Genomic DNA, 19,949 nt, shown 5'->3' on the forward strand with positions numbered 1-19,949 from the left:
GAAAATAATAAAAAGAATTCAAAGCTCTCAGGGAGTAATAATTTAAAGGTTTAGAAAATTAAAAATTGGAGAATAAAAAGTAAACGCCATTAACATATTAACATTTCTATTCTTAAATTATGCTGAGTATATAAAGGACTGTTACTTTTTGCTTTTATTTATTTGTGGTGTGTTTTTTGAGGAAACAAGACAAAACCTTTTTATACCACCGATACTTTTGTGATCCTTTTTTATTTGTTTGTTCTTTTTCCTGTGGAGAGATGAGTTTGTCCCTGTTGCACTAGATATTAACACTATTTGAAATATTTTTTTTTTTTTTTTTTTTTTGTCAGATAATCGGTATTGCTGATGGGGTATGGGGTGTCAGTGAACTATATGTACTGTATAGCGAAAGTGCTGTTTAAACTAATTTGTATAAAAAATATGGTTCTAAGCACCTGAAGGCCGCGGGGTCTGCGTGCTGTGTGAAAGCTGTGAAATATCACTCTAAACAGAGTTGTCAAGAGCTGTGGTTTTACCATTTTGTTCTTTTCTTCATTGCAACTTTTGACGCACTGTAGATTTAAAAAAAAAAAAAGAAAAGGAAAAAAAAAAAAAAAAGACTTTCTGAGTAGCATTAAAGCAGTAATAAATCAAGCAGGTAAGCGCAAAAGTCCAGCACCTCGTTTCCAAGCAGCTGCGCAACCTGCGGGTTATGTTCACAGGTGGAGTTAAGCACTTTGCTTTCAGAAGGAGGGGGAAATAAAGACAAAAGGTAATGATAATACTATTCCTTAACTAAAGTGCCTCTATTTATATTTTTTATTTATGGCTGAAAAAAAACGGGGCTGATACAATTGAGGGAATGGACTTGGGGGGGAGGGGGATTTAAAAACAAAACAAAGCAAAAAGATGAAAAAGGTTAAAAAAAAAAAAAAAAAAAGTCTGGCCTCTGATGGTTTAAGGAATGGTTTCTCACGTCGAACTCGCAAGGCGGTCAGATGGGGAAGGGCGATCGCCTGCTGGGGTCCCGGCCCCTGCTCCTGCCTCGCGGCCCCACCGGGGCCTTTCTGACAAATTTCCTCTTGCCCTCCCAGACCTGGTTTTTGTTGTTGTTTTGTTTTACAGCAGCCTCGTTGTTGGGCTGAGTTTGCCATTTCTTTGTTTTCTTCAAAAAAAAAAAGAAAAAAAAAAAAAAAAGAGAAGAAAAAGATGATATATATATAAATACAAAGGCTGTGTGCAGGTAATTCCATGTGCCATTGTCAAAAACTACTTTTAGATTGGTGCTGGTGTAAGTAGCCACTCTTTTCTCTTGGGTGTGTATTTTAAAGATGATTTTTTTTTTTTTAATAATGCCAAAAATGAAAAAAAAAATCCATAATAATTTGTAAACTGAAATATATGTCTTGGAGCTTAGTAGCTTCGTAGTGACCAAGGTAGTCTGTTAGGTGCAAGAATGTTATTAGTGCTAGCTAGCGGGAAATGCTGTGTAATGTCATGAGACTGTACATTTTCTAAGATGGCAATATGCAATAAAGAAAAGCGATTCCGGTGAGTGTTCAGCACGGAGCCACGAGTTATTGTGCAGAGCAGCACAGCAGCCTCTCCTCAGTGTCGCTGGGGATGGGAGAAAAACGGAATATTTGGGGGAAAAAAGGGGCTATTTGAGGTTTGGGACAGGTGTTGGAGGAAAGGTGTGAGTAGGCTGGTGCTTGGGGTTGCAAAAACCTGTGAGAAGGAGATGGCCCCATTTCAACCAGAAGTGCTCTGGCCCCAAACCTCTGAGTTTTTTTTTTATATTTTTAGCCTTGAATAAGTCTGGTGCAGGTGAGCAGGGAAGCCCAGCAGAGCCTGGGGACCAGCAGCTTCTGGCACTTGCCACGCCACGTGGTTTTACAGCCAGCCCAAGCTGTCTCTGGTACCTTTCTGCCATGCAACAGTCAAAAATGCTACACCTTAATACCCCCCAACACAGCTGAGGAGGGATAATTTTAATTCTACCCCTCATCACTCACTGAGTCAAACAGGCACAGGTCACAACGTGGGGCTTTGCTGCCGCTTTGTCCTCCACCTGAGCACTGGTTTGTGCAGTGTGTGCAGTGAAAGTGCTTGCATGTGCAAGATTAGCCAGTTCAAAACGCCTTTGTTGGTGATCTGGATGGCACTGGTAAGCAATGCCATGGTAAGTGGTGAGAGTAACTCCACCATGGTTACCTCCAGGACTTGTCCCAGTACAGACCCAGCACTGGGAGCCAGTTTTGAGCAGCCTCCCCTTGCTAAAACCCAGCTCTCCTTGCATTTTGTTGTCAGGTACCATGAGCTCGGCATTAAAGCTCATTTTCCTGGTTCTGGGGGAGCTCTGTGATGATCAGTCACTAAATTACCTTTTTCTCCAACTTCATTTACTGACCCACGGCCCAATATTCTCATTGCTGCCTGTACACCACAGCACGGGGCCGTGGGACAGCAGGGCTGGAGGGCTCGGAGCGAAGCAATCAGCTGAGATGGGCCTTCTATGGCAAATCTTCCCCGTTTAATAGCAGGGGAGATGAATGCTGTTTGAGTTACATTTTCTGGAAAGCGTTCACAATTCAGATGGGCGATTTGAGAGCACGACGTGACCTCTGGGCAGCGAATTGCCCAATGTTGTGTGAAATGCACCAGGCTGAGCCCGGCAGCGGGTCAGGGAAGCACAAACCAGCACAGCCCATCAGACTGCGCTGGAGAAATTAGTGACCTGGTTACTCGGGCATTTTTCCCCTGACGCTGAGAGCAGTTGCCAGATCGAGTAAGCAAATTACACTTACGAGGTTGTGAGGGAACGGCTGGGTGAGGGTGTTTGGAAGAAGCCACCTACTGCTTTTGTGCACATCCGTGACCCTGAGGGTTTTTAATCTGCAGGATTCCTCCGAGGGTTTTGTTCTGCATAGCACAGGCAGCTCCCCAGCTTGCAGGGGTGTTGCTGAAATTCTCACCCTGCTGCCTTAAGCAAGATGTGCTGTGGCCCCTGCGAGAAGCAGGAATGTTCCTCGAAATGCTGAACGCTTCCCCTCCCAGACTCCCCCAGAGGAGCATCATGTCCCAAAATGTCATCCCCAAAATCACGCCGTGCTATAGCGCTGTCTGTGCGCTCCCTGACTGCAGCTCTTTGCTTTCACTCTGTTTTGGGGGCTTCTGCCAACGCCTGTCATTTCAAAAGCAGCCGAGCCTGGAGGAGCTCCACGCTAGCAAGGAAAGAAACAGCAGAAAACAAATGGCTCCTCTCAGAGCACATTTCCTTCCCGTGCCGAGCTGTAGCTGCTTCCAGCTCATCTTTCACAACCACCCCACAAGCCTGCGGGCGTGTTTTTGTGCTGCTTCACCCAGCCCAAACATCCCGAAGAAGGCCCCGGGGCTTGGTGTCTGCCTGCGCAGCGAGCACCAGCACAGCCCCTGCAGGCAGGGTGGCAGGATGGGCGCCAGGATCCGTGCAGAAAAAGAAAAAAAAAACACAGACTGGTCTTCAGTTGTCGATATTATAGATCACATGGGAAGAGCCTGGGGCTAGGGCTTAGCCAAAAACCCATCCCTGAGCGAGAACTGGAGCGTGGAGCCGAGCACAGGGCCATGATGCCCACACCAGTGTGGCACAGGGCAAGGAAGGGACTGCAGGAGTACAGGCAGTGTAGGGTCATACACAGCTCCCCAGAACACATCATGCAGGTGTTCCCTTCCCCTTTGAGCCCCCCCTTCCTAAATCTCCAGCTTCAGCCAACCCCTCCTGGGGTCTTTCTGGCTGAGCAGAGCAGAGCATCCCTCACTCCCCATCCAGACCAATGCAGGCCCTGGGTGTCGTGCCCTGGGTCTTGTGCTATTTTCGCTTTATTTTTTTTTTAAACTCATCCATTTTGTGCCACAGGGAGGGATTTACAGCTCATTTCTCCATGTTGCTTCTCCTGCTTGCCATAGTGGTGCTTGCCTGGTTACCCAAGCCTGTCCCATTGCCTGTGATTCCTCCTGCGGGATTTGGGACCATTTTATTCCACCATGTGCCTGTGTATTGCTCTGCAAGCAGCCCTAGAGGAGCAGCCATTTATTAATAATCAGCCACCAACTAAAAACACCAAGATGAGAGGGAAGAGGCAGCGCTGATCAACCAGGCACTGCCAGCATCAGGGCTGCAGCGTGTGCAGCTCCACAGGCTGTTAAAAATGCTGCTTTTCTGGTGTGCTTTCTGAATTATTCATTTCAGCCTCCGTGACAAACCTTCTAAAGCTCCAGAGGGGTAAACGTAGACTTTTCCATGCATTTGCTGCAGCCCTCGTTCTTAATTCGGGCACAGCAGTCCTGAAGGCAGAGCGATCGATCTCATTAGCAGGTTTTTCTTATTAGCAGAAAGGCTGCGCTGGCTGCTCAGAGCTCTGCTGGCATCTGCTGGCTACACAACCCAACGCCAGTGCTGAAAGGAGCAGGGCTGCTGGATCTCATCCCCGTTCTGCTGATCGCTATCAGTTATTAGAGCCCATCAGGCTGTCACTGCCAAGCTAATTGCTTGCAGCTCGTCAGCTGTACACGGAGCGTTCCCTCTGAATGCAGCCTCCATCCAGGGCTCAGGGAGGGAGTGGGAAGTAATGACATGAATGAATCCGATGACTGCATCAATGGCAAAACTTCCAGACTCCAGTTGGAACGGTACCCTGTAAATGCTTCCCATTCCTAAAGACTTAACGTTTCCCTTCTTAGAAGTAATGCATAGGCCAGATCAGTGGCATGCACAAATAATATGGCACTCTTAAAAAGGGTGAGGGTGCTGGGAAGTGCTGGCTGAGTGACAAAGGAGCCTAAGGACGCATTTTTAGATTTGACTTAGATGAATGTTGTCACTGGTATCCAGGGCTGAGCTGCTCTTCAAGCCATGCGAATTGCTCTCTCTTTAATGCTGGCTGTACTGCACCGAATCGCCCACACGATTTTTGAGCTGGAGTGCTAAAAGGTGTCCCAACTCCCTTCAGAGCCCTTGTACAAACAAAATTATGGCTTGCCTTGCACCCAGCCTCACCTCAACGGAGGAGGAAGGACAGAAGGACTGCTGAGCCATGGCTGGAGGGTTGGCCCCTCAAAGCTGCTTTTGCATTGTCCAAACCCCCAGCGTCTCGCTGCCAACTGCGTGCCCCTCCAGCCCAAAGAAGGGGGAGCTGTAAGTGGGGTCACACCAGCACGGGCATGTAAGAGGTGTGGAGCTGATGTCCCCATAGTGGCTTGGCCAGGAGCCACCTCCTGCAACATTTTCTTCCCTGGGAACGAGCTGTGACGATGGGCTGAGTTAGCCCATGGGCTGGGTTAGCATGGCTGAGATCTCCTGTCATCGTGCCGTTGGAGAGAGGCAGCAGCACAAGTGCCCTTCTGGCAGGCAACCTGCAACCTCTGGCATGTGCTCTCTGTGTGTTGGTGTTTTTCTCAGTTGTGGCTTAAGATGCTTCACCCCTTGGTTATGTTTCTTAAATCACACTTTGAAAAATGTGGCTGTAGAGACTCATGTACCCAAATTACCCAACTGTGCTGTGATTACCAGCTCTGTATCAGCCCCTGCAAATGGATCTGGTCAATAATCTTCCTTTGCTATGCCCCAGTGTTTAAGTTACTGTTAGTGTTTAACAGAAAAGGGCCATTTGGGACAGCTCAAAGGCCAGCTGCCCTCATTGAGCTCTGCACATGCAAGACTAATGTACAGGCACTGGCCGGAGCTTGTTAAAAATAAGTAGAAATCCGTGCTGTTCCAGCAGCACTTCCACCTTCCTAGAAAGCCCTGATAATTCCCTCCTGCTGCAGCTCCCGCGATGCCTCATGGCCGACCTCAGTCCTGGCTGTCCCAGTCTTGTCCCTTGCCAGAAGCAACTGCCACAGGGCTGCTTCTCCGACCTGTGGTAAGCCAGTCAGGGCATGAAATCAGCAGAAACCTCGGCCAGCATGCAAAAAAGGGAATCGATGGCTTTCTGTCGTTCAGTGCCTGAGCTGGCCAGCAAGGGATGGCTGGGCTGGGAGAGTGGCTGGGGGAGGACCACCCTTTTCAGGGCCACTGAGCAGCAAGATCAATGCAGCCTAACGTTGGACGGCACACCAACAGTCAAGAACAGCAGTGCTGGACCTTCACCTTCCTTGTTTTCTTAAGCCAAGAACTATCCCTTAATTTGTCTGTTCTTATCGTGTCAGTCACTAGCGGGACTCAGGCAAAAGCTCTTGGAGCTGTTGAGCCATACCTGGCTGCAGACGGGCGGGCCAGAGAAACAAAAATGTAAGCAGTTCCTGTGCTGCCCTTCTAACAAGTCACCAGTGTTCGCTCGCTGTCAAACAGCTTCCATGGAAAGCAGTCCGGCTTCTCTCTGAAACCGTACAAAAGCACTGCTCAACTTGCAAAATCCAAGATCTACAGGGCAAAATGTGAGTACTGAGAGGTATCCAAGGGTCGTATCTTTTCCTTGTGGACTTCAGGAGCATCACAGAAAGAGGTTTAGAATAATGCTTACAGCATAAAAAATGGCTGCATTAAAAGTTCACAAACAATCAGGTCACATTTCACAATTAGGTTTCTGTCTACTCTCATTCATCTAACAATTTTTTAAGAGAAGTTCCCTTTTCAAGGCTGGGTTGAGAATGATGCCAGGCTGAGACACTTTAATGTCCTGCATAAAAGACAATTTATTTCTTGTCTCAGTTGCAAAATACGGGTTGTATGTTAACTTGAGTCACAAACAGTTGAAAAAGCTGTTAAAACAGTAACATATTTTTAAAGACAGTACAAGAAAAACACTGCCCGTCTTTCACATTTAACTCCAGCAAAGATAAAGAAGGACAATCTTAGGTTCTGATTCAAAATACTAATTTAAGGCTTTAGGCCTCTGAGCCTGTGGGCAAAAATAAACGATACAGATAAATTCATACGAATTTATGCTGTGCAATTGCACTTCCTTTCTGGTGTAATTTTCATTTTGTTTCAGTGTCAGAGCTGGTTTTTAAATATTACATTCCAGTATCAGGTTGCTGCCATTGGTGCAATGATATCTGTTCTCTGCATATACACATTTTCACATGCTTAAGCAGACAAAGAACACGTGGCATTGCTTTACCTCTCCTTTGGATACTCACCTCTCTTGCATGGCTCCTCTAAACACGGTTAAATTGTTAGAGATGTGAGACACTTCTGATGAGCTCAAAAAGAAAGCGTACACCTTGTGCACAAGCTCAGTGATACCAAAGTCTACACCCACACCCTTTTCCTCAGTTCTGAAGAGCTCTCATTTCTCACATTCATAGTATTTTAAGCTGACTGTACCTGTAAAGAAAAAGAAAAGGCTGCTGAAATGCTGACAAGTTTAATCTTCCTTTCCCTCCCTCCCAGTATCACACATCTTCCCTCTCCGTAGACGTCTGTCACAACAATTACTGTTTTGTTATGCATGGGAGTTTAAGAAAATATCATCATCACAGATCACTTTTTAGCCTGTCCAACATTTTGTGACTTTCGGCACTTCCACGTATAATGGGTTAAAGCAACATTTTCCTGCCATGATGCGGTTTTCACAGTGTGGTGTTTTCAGAGTGTCTTCCAGCTGCCAGTGTGCAGCTTTCAATTGCTCTTTTGGCACTTAACAAACAGCTCACACAGTCGGTCGTCGGTTTGGGCTGTGTTTGTGTGTCTGCTCCCCAGCTTCAGCTTGGCGCTTGCTGCAGGACTGGAGCAACAGCTGCTTTGTTCTTGCAGCCAAACTCCTGGGCTGGCTGGGCCCAGCAGCTATCACCAGTGCATCAGGCCTGCTGAAATGGAAGGGGCACACCCTTTCCCTGGGATCTCTCGCTGCTTGGAGGCTCGGTCGCCAAACCAGAGCTCGCAAGATGGAGAAGAAATCCCACTATGGCTCCTGCAGTCCCATCTCTCCGCTTTCCCGGCAGCCTGGCTGCAAAGTGCTGCAAGAGCTGGGGCTCCCGCTGCGTCCTCAGGGAGACGGCCACAGCGCCCAATGCCTCCATCCCGGACCCCAACCCTGTCAGAGGCTGGTGTCCACAGTGTCCGCTTTGGCCTGCATGGCGGCCTCGGAGACGGTGTCCGGCTGCCCATCCCGACAGAAGAGGACGGCTGGGTTCTTGCAGGCCCACATGGCCACCTCTCCCCCGCTCGCCGGGCTGGAGGAGGACGGGGCGCTGCCCGGGGGCGCGCTGTGCCGGTTGACGTAGCGCTCCCGCACGCGTTCAGCCCGGCTGCGAGGCTCCGGCCGGCGTCCCGGGGCCGAGAGGTAGGCGGCCACGTTGTTCCTAGTCCTGTAGCCGCCCTCACGGCTACGCCGCAGCAGCACGGAGATGTTGGGGTTGCGGGCGGCGTAGATGAGGGGGTTGATGGCCCCGTTGGCCCAAGCCATCCCGCTGGCCACGGCGTCCATGGTGGGCGAGAAGGGCAGGCGGCCGGCGGCGGCGGCCAGCCCCAGGATGCAGTAGGGCCCCCAGCAGCAGATGATGGAGACGATCATGATGAGGACGGTGGTGGCCGTGCGCATCTCCCCGTAGGCGCGCAGCAGGTGCCCGTAGGTGGTGAGGGGCCGCACGCGGCTCTCGGCCAGCCGCACGGCCCGGCAGATGTTGTAGTGGCAGAAGCACATGAGGGCGAAGGGCAGCAGGTAGCACAGCACGATGAGGGCTGCTCCGTAGGGCGGCCCCAGCCGCGAGGAGCCCCAGGGCAGCACGTAGACGCAGCGGTACGCCCCGGGACGTGCCTCCCGACGCCCCTCGCCCGCCAGCCCGTACCAAGGGCCGGCAAGGGCTAGGGCTGCCAGCCAGACGGCGGCCAGGAGCTGGGCGGCACGGCGGCGCCCCATCTTGTGCCGGGGCTGGCGGACGATGGCGCAGTAGCGGTCGAAGGAGAGCAGCGCCATGGTGAGCGTGGCGGCGATGCCCAACCCGGCGTGCAAGGCGGCGGAGGCCAAGCAGAGGCGCTGCCCGAAGAGCCAAGCGCCGGGCGGGCGGCTGAGCAAGCTGAGAAAAGCCAAAGGCAGGCAGAGGAGGGCTCCCAGCAGCTCGGACAGCGACAAGGACAGCACGAAGGCGTTGGTCACCGTGCGGAGCTGCCGGTGCCGGGCGATCACCAGCACCACCGCCCCGTTGCCCAGCGCCGACAGGGCGAAGATGAGCAGCAGAGCCAGCGCCTGCGAGGCCAGCGCCGCCGCCGACCACCCCGCCCCGGAGGCGGCCGCAGCCTCCCCGCTCTCGTTGCCGCCGCCCCGGGAGAGGTTGCCCGGCTCGGCCACCGCCGCCAGCGGCTCCATGCCCGCCCGCCCGCCGCCGCCAGCCGCTGACGTCCTCCCGGCCGCCCATGGTTGCCCGGGGAACCCGCCCGGCCCGGCCCGCCCCGCAGCACCGGGGGCGGGGGCAGCGGCGGCCCCATGGCCGCGGAGCCCCCTCACGGACCCGGTCCCCCTCACGGCCCCGCTCCCCGTCACGGTTACAGGGTCCCAGCCTGATGCCCTTCATGGGCATCTCGACCCCGTCCCCGCTCCGGGGAAGGGTTTTTGGAGGCTGCAGGTTAATGGCTGAAGGGCTGGGCTGCGAGAGCCAGCTGGAGTATTTGTATGGGGAGAGATCCCAAAGGAGGTTTGCACAAGCTATAAGCACACTAGTGTCTTTTACAATCATTAGTTTGGAAAAGCCCTCCAGGATCATCTGGTCCATCCCCCTACCACCAGTGTCACCACCAAACCGCGTCCCCAAGCACCAGGGGACATGGCAACCTTCCCTTGAGCACCCCCAGGGATGGGGACTCCCCCACCTCCCTGGGCAACCCGTCCCAACGCCTGCCTGCTCTCTGAGCAGAAATGTCTCCTCATTTCCCACCTCAACCTCCCCTGGCACAACTCGAGGCCATTCCCTGGTCCCATCACCGGTTACCTGTGAGCAGAGGCCGACCCCCAGCTCCCCACCCCTTCCAGGTACCTGCAGAGAGCACCGAGCTCTGCCCTGAGCCCCCTCTTCCCCAGCCCAAACCCCTGAGTTATTCCTGCAAGCACAGATGATGTGCTCATCTCTGCTGCCCACCCGCACCCCAGGCTGCAGGGGATTCATCAGGGCAGGAGAACTTCTGCAGGAAATCAGAGGCAAAGCTGGGAGCAAAAGTCCCAAATGCCAGCCTTGAAAAAGCCCGCTGGCAGCGCAGCTGCTCTCCAAACTTGCGGATTTCTGCTCCTTCCCTTTCCAAAGTTGTAATTTTCAATTTGACAGAAGAAATTCCTCTCAGTCCTCCCCATGCTACCCTTTCCCAAGCTCTCCAGCCTGACTTGCTGCATGGAGCCACCTGGAGATACTCATTCTCCTTTTCAGAAGAATTTAATGAGGCAAATTCCCATGAGCGTCTCCAATAAACCAACACCGTTTTGTCCAGAGACACAAAGGAAATTACAGGCCCCGAGTGGCCTGAAGCTCTGTTTCTGCCACCGTGACAGCCTGCCCGGTCTCTGCCTGGTTTATCCCCAGCGGCCGTCCCTCGCGGGGCTCGGCGCCAGCCCTGGCCACGCTCCGCTGGGCAAGCTGCTCCTGGGCTCAGACAGAATCACAACTAAATAAGTTTGCAATCAAAGGTCAAAATGGCTCCAACCTTTGAAGCCAGCTACTCCCGTTGAAAGTTAACCACATGGTGTTTGCAGACTGTGGTCCAAAACGAGCAAGAGGGCAGGGGTTAGGAAGCAATGTGAGGAGGACACAGCACGCAGCAGGCTGGGAATCCTCTGCACATGTTTGTGCCCAGACCTGGGACACAGGAGGGCTCTGGCAGGGATGAAACCAGGGCAGTGATAAGGGGATCCAGGACTGGGGACACAGGGGCATGAGGCAGAGCAGCGCTGCTGCCTGAACAAGAGGCATCAGGGAGGGATAGGCAGTCCTACCAGCAGTGACACGCTTGGCAGAGCCCTGGAAATGAGCTCCAGGAGCAAGAACAAGAGGGGAAGGCAGTGTTTCCAGCTGGCATTTAATAGGAATCTGGCTTAGAAATTAGTAATTTACAGAAGCAGAGAAGGCACGTAAATTCGAAGACAGCTCTCCAAAGATCAGCTCCATTTTCTGTGAAAAATTATTTAAAAAAAAAAAGATTGTGGCTTCCCAGAGCAGCCCTGGACCTCCATCAATAGCCAGAGCAGAGAAGCACGACCTGTTATCTCAGAACACAGCAGGCACCGTCGTGCCACTGAAGGCTGGTCGGGTTGCTCTGGGACATTGCAGCGAGCCGTGGGCAGAAGCAGAGCAGAAATGTGCAGGCAGAAGCACAGCACTGTCACCGAGAGGCTCCGGTCACTTGAAGAAGAAGCCGTATTTCAGCGGGTCCTCCTCTTCCATTGTGAAGGTGGCCGTACCGGTGTAAAAGGCTTCTCCTGAGACTTCCACTACAACAGCATTGTAGTCCCCAAACTTGGCTTCCTGCGGAGGGGTTAGGGTCAGGGTGTCCCAGAGCAACACGCTCACTTGGGGAAGTGGGGATGGGAAGAGGAACCCACCCCCCGCTGACACAGAGGATAAACCACGTGGATTTATCTACATCAGCATCAGAAATGCATCTCACCCGGGCCTTTTCTGATGGCTGAGGGTTTGCAGTGAAGCCATGTAACACAACTAAGTCTTACCATTACATCCTTCCCTAATAAAAAATCCTTGCTTGTGTGAAAGCAAGACCCCCAGGCACCTCCCTCCTCCCCACCCAGGCACAGAAAGGCTTTTCTGCCCCTCCACGAACCCACAGCAACAGCACCTTCCCCGCAGTCCTCAAGCCAGGGGGAAGCTCCAGCACCAAGCACTTGCCTTCACTGCCTTCCCCGTGAACAGGGACCCCGTGGTACTGCTCCGAAAGGTTCTGCTCTGGTTCAGCTGGATGAGCCCCTTGTGGTACTGCAGGGCGATGCGAGCTGTCACCCCTGAACCGGTCGGACATCGGTCAACCTACAAGAGGAGATGAAGCAGCTCTGCTTCTCTCACCTTTATACTGTGCTTAGGGAGAAGTCCTCCTAGCCCAGGGGGGGTTAAAAATCAGGATATATCACAAAGGGAAAGACAAAATATGCAGGTTTGGGGTACGAAGGGGAAAAAGGCAGTGCCTGGAGCACCCGAGAACAGCCTGTTCCTGTACCTGTTCATCTGCAAACACGCAGATATTGGTGGTGGGCTCCTCGCTGAAGGCGTCCTTCCCGTCTGTCAGTATGGTGCCGTAGAGGAAGGCCAGGTCTTCGCTCTCAGGGTGATGGAGCGGGAACTGGGAACGGCACAGGGAGGTTTGTGAACACAGGCAGCACTTCATAATCAGCAGCAGCCAGAGCAGCGCGGTGCCCTACCTGCTTCTTCACCGCTTCTGTCACCGCACTCGCAGCGCTGACCAGGTCTCTGGTCTTCGAGGAGCAGACGTCGAGGCCCAGCTGCTCGGCACTGAGGAAGGCGTAGAAAGTGCCACCATAGCCGATGTCGACCACCACCTTCCCGTGTCCGGGGACATCGATGGGCACATCTGCACAGGGAAAGGGAGAGCAATGAGAAGGGGGCACGGTGCTGAGCAGTCTGAGGCCACCCAGCCGTGCTCTGCGAGCTTGCCCTGGTGGCCTCATCCCACCTCTGGAGGACATCAGAACCGGGGAAGGATTCACCCAGCACCCCAGCCCCAAAAACACCGATACCACCATCCCCAGCCCCACCGGTGGCAGCAGCGAAGGCGGGCACGCTGTGGAAGCGGACGGGGTTGCCGCTGCGCCGCCCATCCCATGGCACGAAGGCGGTGACGACCCCGCAGGGGCAGCGCAGGCGCACGGCGGTCTCGGGGCGGCGCGGGGCGGCCACCAGCCCGTAGTCGAGGGCGAAGCGCCCTAGGGCCAGCACGGCGTGGCCGCACATGGCGCTGTACCCGGCACCGTGCAGGAACAGCGCCGCCAGGTCGGCGTCGCTCACGGCCGCCGCGCCGCGCACCACCAGCGCCCCGTACATGCCGCGGTGGCCGCGGGGCTCGTGCACCAGCGCCCGCCGCACGTGGTCCTGGGTGGCCGCCACGTGCCGCCGCAGCGCCAGCAGCGACAGCCCGGACGACGCCACCGCCGCCTCGGCCGCCTCCAGGCGGGGGATGACGCGCAGGGGCTCGCCGCCCGTCTGCATCTCCACGGTGAGCAGCGGCGGCGCCTGCAGCCAGCAGGGCGGCAGCCGCGGGGCTCTGCCCGCATCGGCGGCACCCGCAGCCTCGGCCGCCATCAGCGCGGGAAACGGCGGAGGCCACGCCCACCGCAATGCAAGCCACGCCCACTGTGCGGTAAGCCACGCCCACTTGGCCACCAAGCCGCGCCCGCTGCCCCATAGCCACGCCCATGTGGCTCTGGCCACGCCCACCGCCTGTAGCCACGCCCGCGCTGATGTGGACACGCCCACCGGGTGTAGCCACGCCCACTAGGCGTCACCGCCCCCGCCGCTGCGCTCGCTGGAGTGGGCGGGGCTTGGACTCACGGCGGAAGGGGAAGTGACGTAAAGCGGAAGCGCTCGTTGCTAGGGTACCGGGATGGTCGGCTCCGGTACGGACGGGGCTGCGCGGGGTGGGAAGGGCCGGGGTGGGCCCGAACCTAACCTAACGTCGTGTAATTTAGCGTAACGGAATGTAATGTAATGTAATGTAATGTAATGTAATGTAATGTAATTTATCGTGCCGTAACGCCCGTGCTCTCCCCGCAGCCGTCGCCATCCACCCCGCCTGCCTGGGGCTGTACTGCGGCCGCACCGTCCTGGCCGTCAACGGCTCCCTGGAGACCTACGGGGACTGCGGGGTAGGTGCGGGGGCTCCCAGCTCGCTGCCCTTGGGCCTCTCGGCCGCCCCCGGCGGGTGCAGCGCCTCGTGGTTGGGCTCCGCTGTGACCCCCGTGCTGTGCTTCCCGCAGGTGTGCCCCAGGGGCCAGCGGACCGACGAGAACAAAATCTGCCGGGAATGCCTGGGGTCTCCCGACCGCTATGACTGGCTGTACCTCGGCTTCATGGCCATGCTGCCCTTGGTCTTGCACTGGTTCTTCATTGAGTGGTATTCAGGAAAAAAGAGGTTAGCATCCCCCTCCTTCAAAAAAAGGTATTTACAAAAATGTACTAACCACAAGTGTAGTCTGAGATGCTGAACTGATCTGTCTAGCACCACACCTGTTGGCTGAGCCAATGCAGCAGCACGGAAGCTCTGGGCAGTTGGTTGATGTTTTTATTTACAGCAGTCATCTTGGCCCTTCCCACCCATCTCAGCCTGCAGAGAAACCCACATCAGGTTTCCCCGTGGCAGGCCAGAGCAATGCCTTGTGTCAGCCTCTCCCTATGAGACTGACCCGCCACCTGCGGAGGCCCTAAGAAAGAATGTTTTTGACTTTTCTCTTTAGGAATGTGTATGGCAGGTTTTGGTCCTGACAGCACTGCTGATGTACCTTAACTTCAGTGGGGTGCATCAAGAAAATTCTGTAGAAACAGGGATTTAAATTCACGGCTCCATGTGGCCATCAGGAGCTTGGCTGCAGTTTTTTAAAGAAGTAATGTTTCTCAAGTGTACTAAACACTGAAAACAAGGGCCTGAGAGAGCTTAATGCCTGGTTATGTGCCATCTTTACCAATGATTTTCAGCGGTGAAGGCTTTGTCTGTATTGTATGTCACAATATTATCTGTGCTGGGATGTGTGGTGCCTTATTCTCACTGAGGCTTTCTTTGAGACTGCAGCACTGTGAGTGTTGATATCCTGGCAGGGTGTTCATGCCTGTGCTGCGTTTACTTATAAGTGTCCCTGGGCTGGGCACAGGGAAGCTGTGCTGCTGCAGGAGGGAATAGCTCAGCTCTGTGGAGTATCACACATGATGAGGACGGCTGTGTTTTATTGTAGCCTTGGCTGTTTGCTTTTTGTGCTTGTAGTCTGATGCCACCTTGTGCTTTCCTGGAGGGCAACTCCTGCTTCCAGCATTCCTGCATCGGTATACATAGGAGAATACTTCTTGTGATGGTTTGATCTTACTTTCTACTACCCATACTACAGCAGGTTTTGGTGTAAGAAGCTGGAATGGTTCCCAGTTATTTTACGCATTAAATCATTTTGGATCCTATGAATTAATTTTCACACTCAGCTTAAAATACTTGTTTTTTCTTATTCAAGCAGAATGTTGTTATTATTTGTCCTGTCCTTGGTCACAGTGAGTCACAACCCCGCAGAAGTCTCTGTCCAGTACACACCTACATCTTTGGGTCAGCCTTTAGATTTACCTTAATGGTATAAAACAGAATTAAATTTCTCACCTTCCGCAGCTCCAGCGCGCTGCTGCAGCACATCACCGCCCTGTTCGAGTGCAGCGTTGCAGCGATTGTTACGCTGCTCGTCAGCGACCCCGTTGGCTCCCTGCACATCCGATCCTGCAAGGTGAAGAAGCTTTCGGACTGGTACACGATGCTCTACAACCCGAGCCCCGATTACATCACCACAGTGCACTGCACCCACGAAGCCGTCTATCCCCTGTGAGTGGAAAGGTTTCTGTCCTCAGAGCTGTTTCTTCCTTCTGTACGTGTTTGTTTCTGCCCACGCCTCTTCTCAAAGTGGCAGAAATTGTTCCCATGTACCCAGCTTGGACCAATGAGTATGAAAACCCCTGAAGTCTTTTTGTTCATTGAGCTGTTTTTTGTGTGAAACACCAACATTTAATGATTTTGTGAATCCAGTGTCTTTTCCCGTGTCTTCCTTGTGCTGCATCCTCAACATGCAGCAGGGAAGCTCAACAGATAAGTATTTCAGAGAGCATTTTGTGATCTGTTCCTTCTTGCCACCAAAGAAGGTGACACAGTCTAGGACATGGAGCTCTGAAGCATAAATCTTCATTTTTTCCCCATCTGCTGCATCTTGACACTTTCCCCTAGCAAGTCTGTCCATCGTTGTGTCTCTGTGTCCCCCTCCTGTCACATCCTTTGGCTGTAAATTCTGTAGGTTTGTCCCTACCTAACAAATGTCCTGAGTTGAGCCTGTAGGATGAGATAACTGTACATTTTAAAGAATTTGTTATTTAAATTCTCATTCTGTTTTTTGCAGGTACACCATCGTGTTCATATATTACGCCTTCTGCCTTGTGCTCATGATGCTACTCCGCCCTCTGCTGGTGAAGAAGATTGCCTGTGGCTTAGGAAAGTCCGATCGATTTAAAAGCATTTACGCAGCACTTTACTTCTTCCCTGTCCTCACGGTGCTCCAGGCGGTTGGAGGAGGCCTGCTCTGTGAGTTCTGTCCTAATAACGCTAATAAACATACCCATAAACAAAGTAACAAATGGCTTAGGGGAGGGAGAGAAGGGACATGACGCTTCTTGCTGTGTGGATGAGGATTTTGTTAAGGTTTCTGCAGGTTGTGAGGAGCCTGAGCTGAAGAGGGGGCTGTTTAGTAGCCCTGTCCTAACCAGGCTCCGAGCAGCACTGCCTCCTCTTTGCTTGTGCTGCTAGACGCTGCCCCTTTCCCAAAAAGGCACAGAGTTGGGTATGAGAGGAAGTTAATTCAGGAGTTAATTCAGCTTTCTGCAAAGGTAGAGTACATCTGATTTCAGAAGTTAATTCAAGTTTGGGGAGCTCACCTGATCTTTGATTTAGCTTGAATTTGAGATCCTAAGATGGAAGCATTGACTAGTTCTGTTTGGCTGAGCCTTCCTGCTTACACGTTTGACAGTAGGTGTGCTGTGGTAGCTTAGCATACTCCAGTCTCCCCTGAATGTATAATGATGCATTTTTCCTTAATGTTTGCCTTTAGATTACGCCTTCCCATACATCATACTGGTGTTGTCCTTGGTTACATTGGCTGTGTACATGTCTGCTTCTGAAGTGGAGGTAGGTGAACATGTTTTCTGTATCGAAACTCATAACAAAATACTTGAATGAGCAGAGACTGCCCTCTTGCATTGTCTCAGCAGTGTTTTATGTATTGAAGCATCTTCCTTTATGACTTCCTCTTAGCTGGAGGAAGCTCCTGTGAGACTTCCCCCTTGTGGCCTACCGAGAAACTGTGCTATGTGCTGGAAAGGCTTCAGTCCCCGAGGCTTTGTGCAGTGTCTCTGTGCACTACCTATAACGTGCCTTAAACATCAGGTACAGCGCGCTAACAGAAGCTTGTGTTCATTTTGCCAGTCTTTCAAGGACCTTCTTGTCAGGAAGAAAAGGCTGGTTGTCCTCGTCAGCCACTGGCTGCTCCACGCCTACGGCATCATCTCCATTTCCAAACTGGACAAGCTCGAGCAGGACCTGCCACTGCTTGCCCTCGTCCCCGCGCCTGCCCTCTTCTACGTGCTGACAGCCAAGTACACGGAGCCCTCACGCATACTCTCAGAGGGGGGGAATGGACATTAGGAAGATCCTGTGCCAACAGTGCTGTCCTACAACGACCTGGAGTAAGCAAGTGTAGTGCTTGGTACGCATTTGAAAACTTCTGGGTTAGAAGCAGCCATTTGTGTACAAGACTTCTGGGTGAAACATTTCTGAGACTGTATAATATTAAAAAGCTGCACTTTGTATTCTTCGCAAATATCTAGTATAGATCAAAGGGAATGTCTGTATTTATTGCTGTGAATTTGCATAAAAAGCTTCTGACATTCTAGTACAGAGTTTTGCTTGTATATGTTTATTTCCTATTACAATATTTTAGGTGGTGTTTAGAAGAACAATAGTTTATTTTTCAACAGAGTTTCAATGAAACAAACAGAGCTCAGATAAAACAGAGCACTTGTACATCGAACAACAGCGCTTGAATGAAACAGAGCACTTGGTTTTCTCATCATGCATTCTAGCTTCTATCTTCCATGAGGGGAAAGAGACTTTCAGATAGCTGAAGGTAAGCACTGGAATTGTGCTCAAGGTGTCTTTTTTTTATGATGGAACCATCTCCTCATTTCTTCACTGTACTTTATTCTGACTTCTAGGAGAAAGAAAACAAAATGCACTGTGAAGTTCTCCATAGTTTATGTTCTGTGTACTGGTTTAGGTATGGAGACCTCCTCTGGAAATGATTAAACAGTAGCATTTCTCCCACTAAAGCCCTTTTCTTATATCCTGGCTATAAATTCCTATCTAGAATCAGGTTAAAGATTTTCTTTTCCTAGTAGTTTACACCTGTTGTCAGCAAAGCACTTGCTGCAGGTCAGGCTGTGAGCCAGGGTAACTACAAATGGATGGAGCCTTCTCCCCTTCTCCACGTCTTTTACAAGACATCTTCCCCTTATGAGAATGCTTCATGCCTGTTAATCCATTTATTGTCTGTGTGTGTTGTATGGGGAATACACCCAAAGCACATTCACAGTATATTAATCACAAACTACTTTGTGCTGTAGTGGGCCCAGAAGGGGCAGAGCAGCACTGAAGGACTGAACGTTGAAGGAAGAGGTCTAGGGAGATTTTTCTTGATTTTTCTTAACAACAAGTTGTTGGCCGCAGTAGCAGAAATACTGCATGTTTCCATACTTTACTGTAGCAGGAATGCCTTTTCTAGTCAATTAACTGCTGGCTCAGTGGAAAAGGACAGAGCCTGCTGAGAGCTCAGGGGTTCTGTGGGTGCTCTCAAGGCTTCCTCAAGGTGGCGCGCTGCTCTATTCAAGAGCCTTTCTCCAGAGGTTTAATTACATCTGATACAAATTTCCTGATAACTTTGCTCTGTGCATTGCCAGTTGACAGGTTTGCTGCTTCTAAAAATAGCGTGCAAACAAACCACATCTTGTATGCAGGAGTAAGGGATTATTTCGGGATTAAGGAAATAACTGATCTCCTTAAGGAAATCAAATTCTATCTACGCTGCTACATAGAAAATACAGTTTGCAGCCATACAGACATAAAGGAGAGAACTAAAAGTATGTTCTTAAAGTCAATATGTTAAGATACCAGGTACATAACTGACAGATTCATAGATGTGTTTTTCTTTAAAATGTCCTAAAGACAGTTTTGTGTCTAGTTTTGTGTGGTTCCCACATCAGTACATACACAGAAGGCGTGTGAGCAGCCAGTGCAGCAACAGGCAGGAAAAGCTTTCTGCAGAGGTGCAGGCCTGAGGACTGTATGCTTCTATGTGCGTTTCCACATACAGACTACATATGTTAGCTTTAAAAGTTGGGCCATATATTTTTAAAAAGAAAATTAATGATGACTCCAAGGTAACATTAGCTGTACTAATGAGTACATCTTTTGATCGGGCTAGAGAATCATGTAATAATTTTAAAGCCTGGAGAATCAGGGACTTATTAAAAGCAGAGTTTATAGGAGGCCTGTGAACCATGCATGGCATTACCCAACACTGACCTTCCTTCTGGCCTCAGGGGTTTTAGCCTTCAGCAAAACCTGGAATGTAAAATGCAAATTAAAAGCTTTTTTTTTTTAATCCTCTTTTCTCAGTATAATTAAAAAAAAAAAAAAAAAAAAAGTAATGACAGTCAAGGAGTTCAACAGATGCAGCTAAATAAATACTTGCAGTTTTGAATGATTGAGCAACGTTTCTGTAGGCTCCTTATGAAGAAACCTGCCCTGCATGTTTCACCCACAAAATAATACTGACATTGGCCTTCAGATGAACCGGGGGACTCCTACTATATGTTCACCATCCTCGCCCCCCCACCTGGCTTCCTTCCAGGGAGATTCCCTTCCTCTATAAATTCCCCCCTTCCTGGCTTCCTGTCATATAACCCAGACCCAATTACTTCAAAGCATCCTGAGTGCTGCAGCCCTTCCAATTTACAATATTCGGTACCAAGGCAATGTCATACAGTGACAAACCTGCGACTCATTACAAACGAGGCCTCAATGAACCAACAAGGAGAGCAGAAATCTACAGGATTCAAGTTAAAATGAGGACCTGAAGCAAGCAATTTGGCGTGTATGCGTCTAGGGCCCCAGTGTAATAACACCACCGCACACCTCTGCTATACTGCAGAATAGAATGGCATGCATTTAAATGGAAACAGCAGTACAAATT

At 51.3% G+C, this 19,949-nt stretch overlaps 3 protein-coding genes across 4 annotated transcripts; 1 reads left to right on the forward strand and 2 right to left on the reverse strand.

The window, feature by feature from the left end:
* Window positions 1-8,003: 8,003 nt before the first annotated feature.
* On the reverse strand, window positions 8,004-9,272 carry GPR135 (G protein-coupled receptor 135). The gene has a single exon (XM_032187754.1). The coding sequence runs from the start codon at window positions 9,270-9,272 to the stop codon at window positions 8,004-8,006; it is 1,269 nt and encodes a 422-aa protein (XP_032043645.1).
* A 1,675-nt stretch (window positions 9,273-10,947) lies between these two features.
* L3HYPDH (trans-L-3-hydroxyproline dehydratase) lies at window positions 10,948-13,215 on the reverse strand. Its single transcript, XM_032188764.1, has 5 exons — window positions 12,672-13,215; window positions 12,318-12,487; window positions 12,116-12,238; window positions 11,791-11,928; window positions 10,948-11,412 (listed from the first exon to the last, which is right to left on the reverse strand). Exons 1-5 carry the CDS (start codon window positions 13,213-13,215, stop codon window positions 11,287-11,289), a joined length of 1,101 nt encoding a protein of 366 aa, XP_032044655.1. The 3' UTR covers window positions 10,948-11,286.
* A 257-nt stretch (window positions 13,216-13,472) lies between these two features.
* On the forward strand, window positions 13,473-17,591 carry JKAMP (JNK1/MAPK8 associated membrane protein). 2 transcript variants are annotated; one of them, XM_032189386.1, is made up of 7 exons: window positions 13,473-13,529; window positions 13,687-13,778; window positions 13,890-14,071; window positions 15,275-15,481; window positions 16,047-16,228; window positions 16,752-16,828; window positions 17,126-17,591. In XM_032189386.1, exons 1-7 carry the CDS (start codon window positions 13,517-13,519, stop codon window positions 17,342-17,344), a joined length of 972 nt encoding a protein of 323 aa, XP_032045277.1. In that variant the 5' UTR covers window positions 13,473-13,516; the 3' UTR covers window positions 17,345-17,591. The 2 variants fall into 2 exon arrangements, with proteins under 2 accessions (XP_032045277.1, XP_032045278.1); XM_032189387.1 differs by having other exon boundaries at window positions 13,890-14,044.
* Window positions 17,592-19,949: the final 2,358 nt, after the last annotated feature.

The sequence above is a fragment of the Aythya fuligula genome, chromosome 5 (genome assembly GCF_009819795.1).
Source record: "Aythya fuligula isolate bAytFul2 chromosome 5, bAytFul2.pri, whole genome shotgun sequence".
Taxonomy (NCBI): Eukaryota; Metazoa; Chordata; class Aves; order Anseriformes; family Anatidae; genus Aythya; species Aythya fuligula.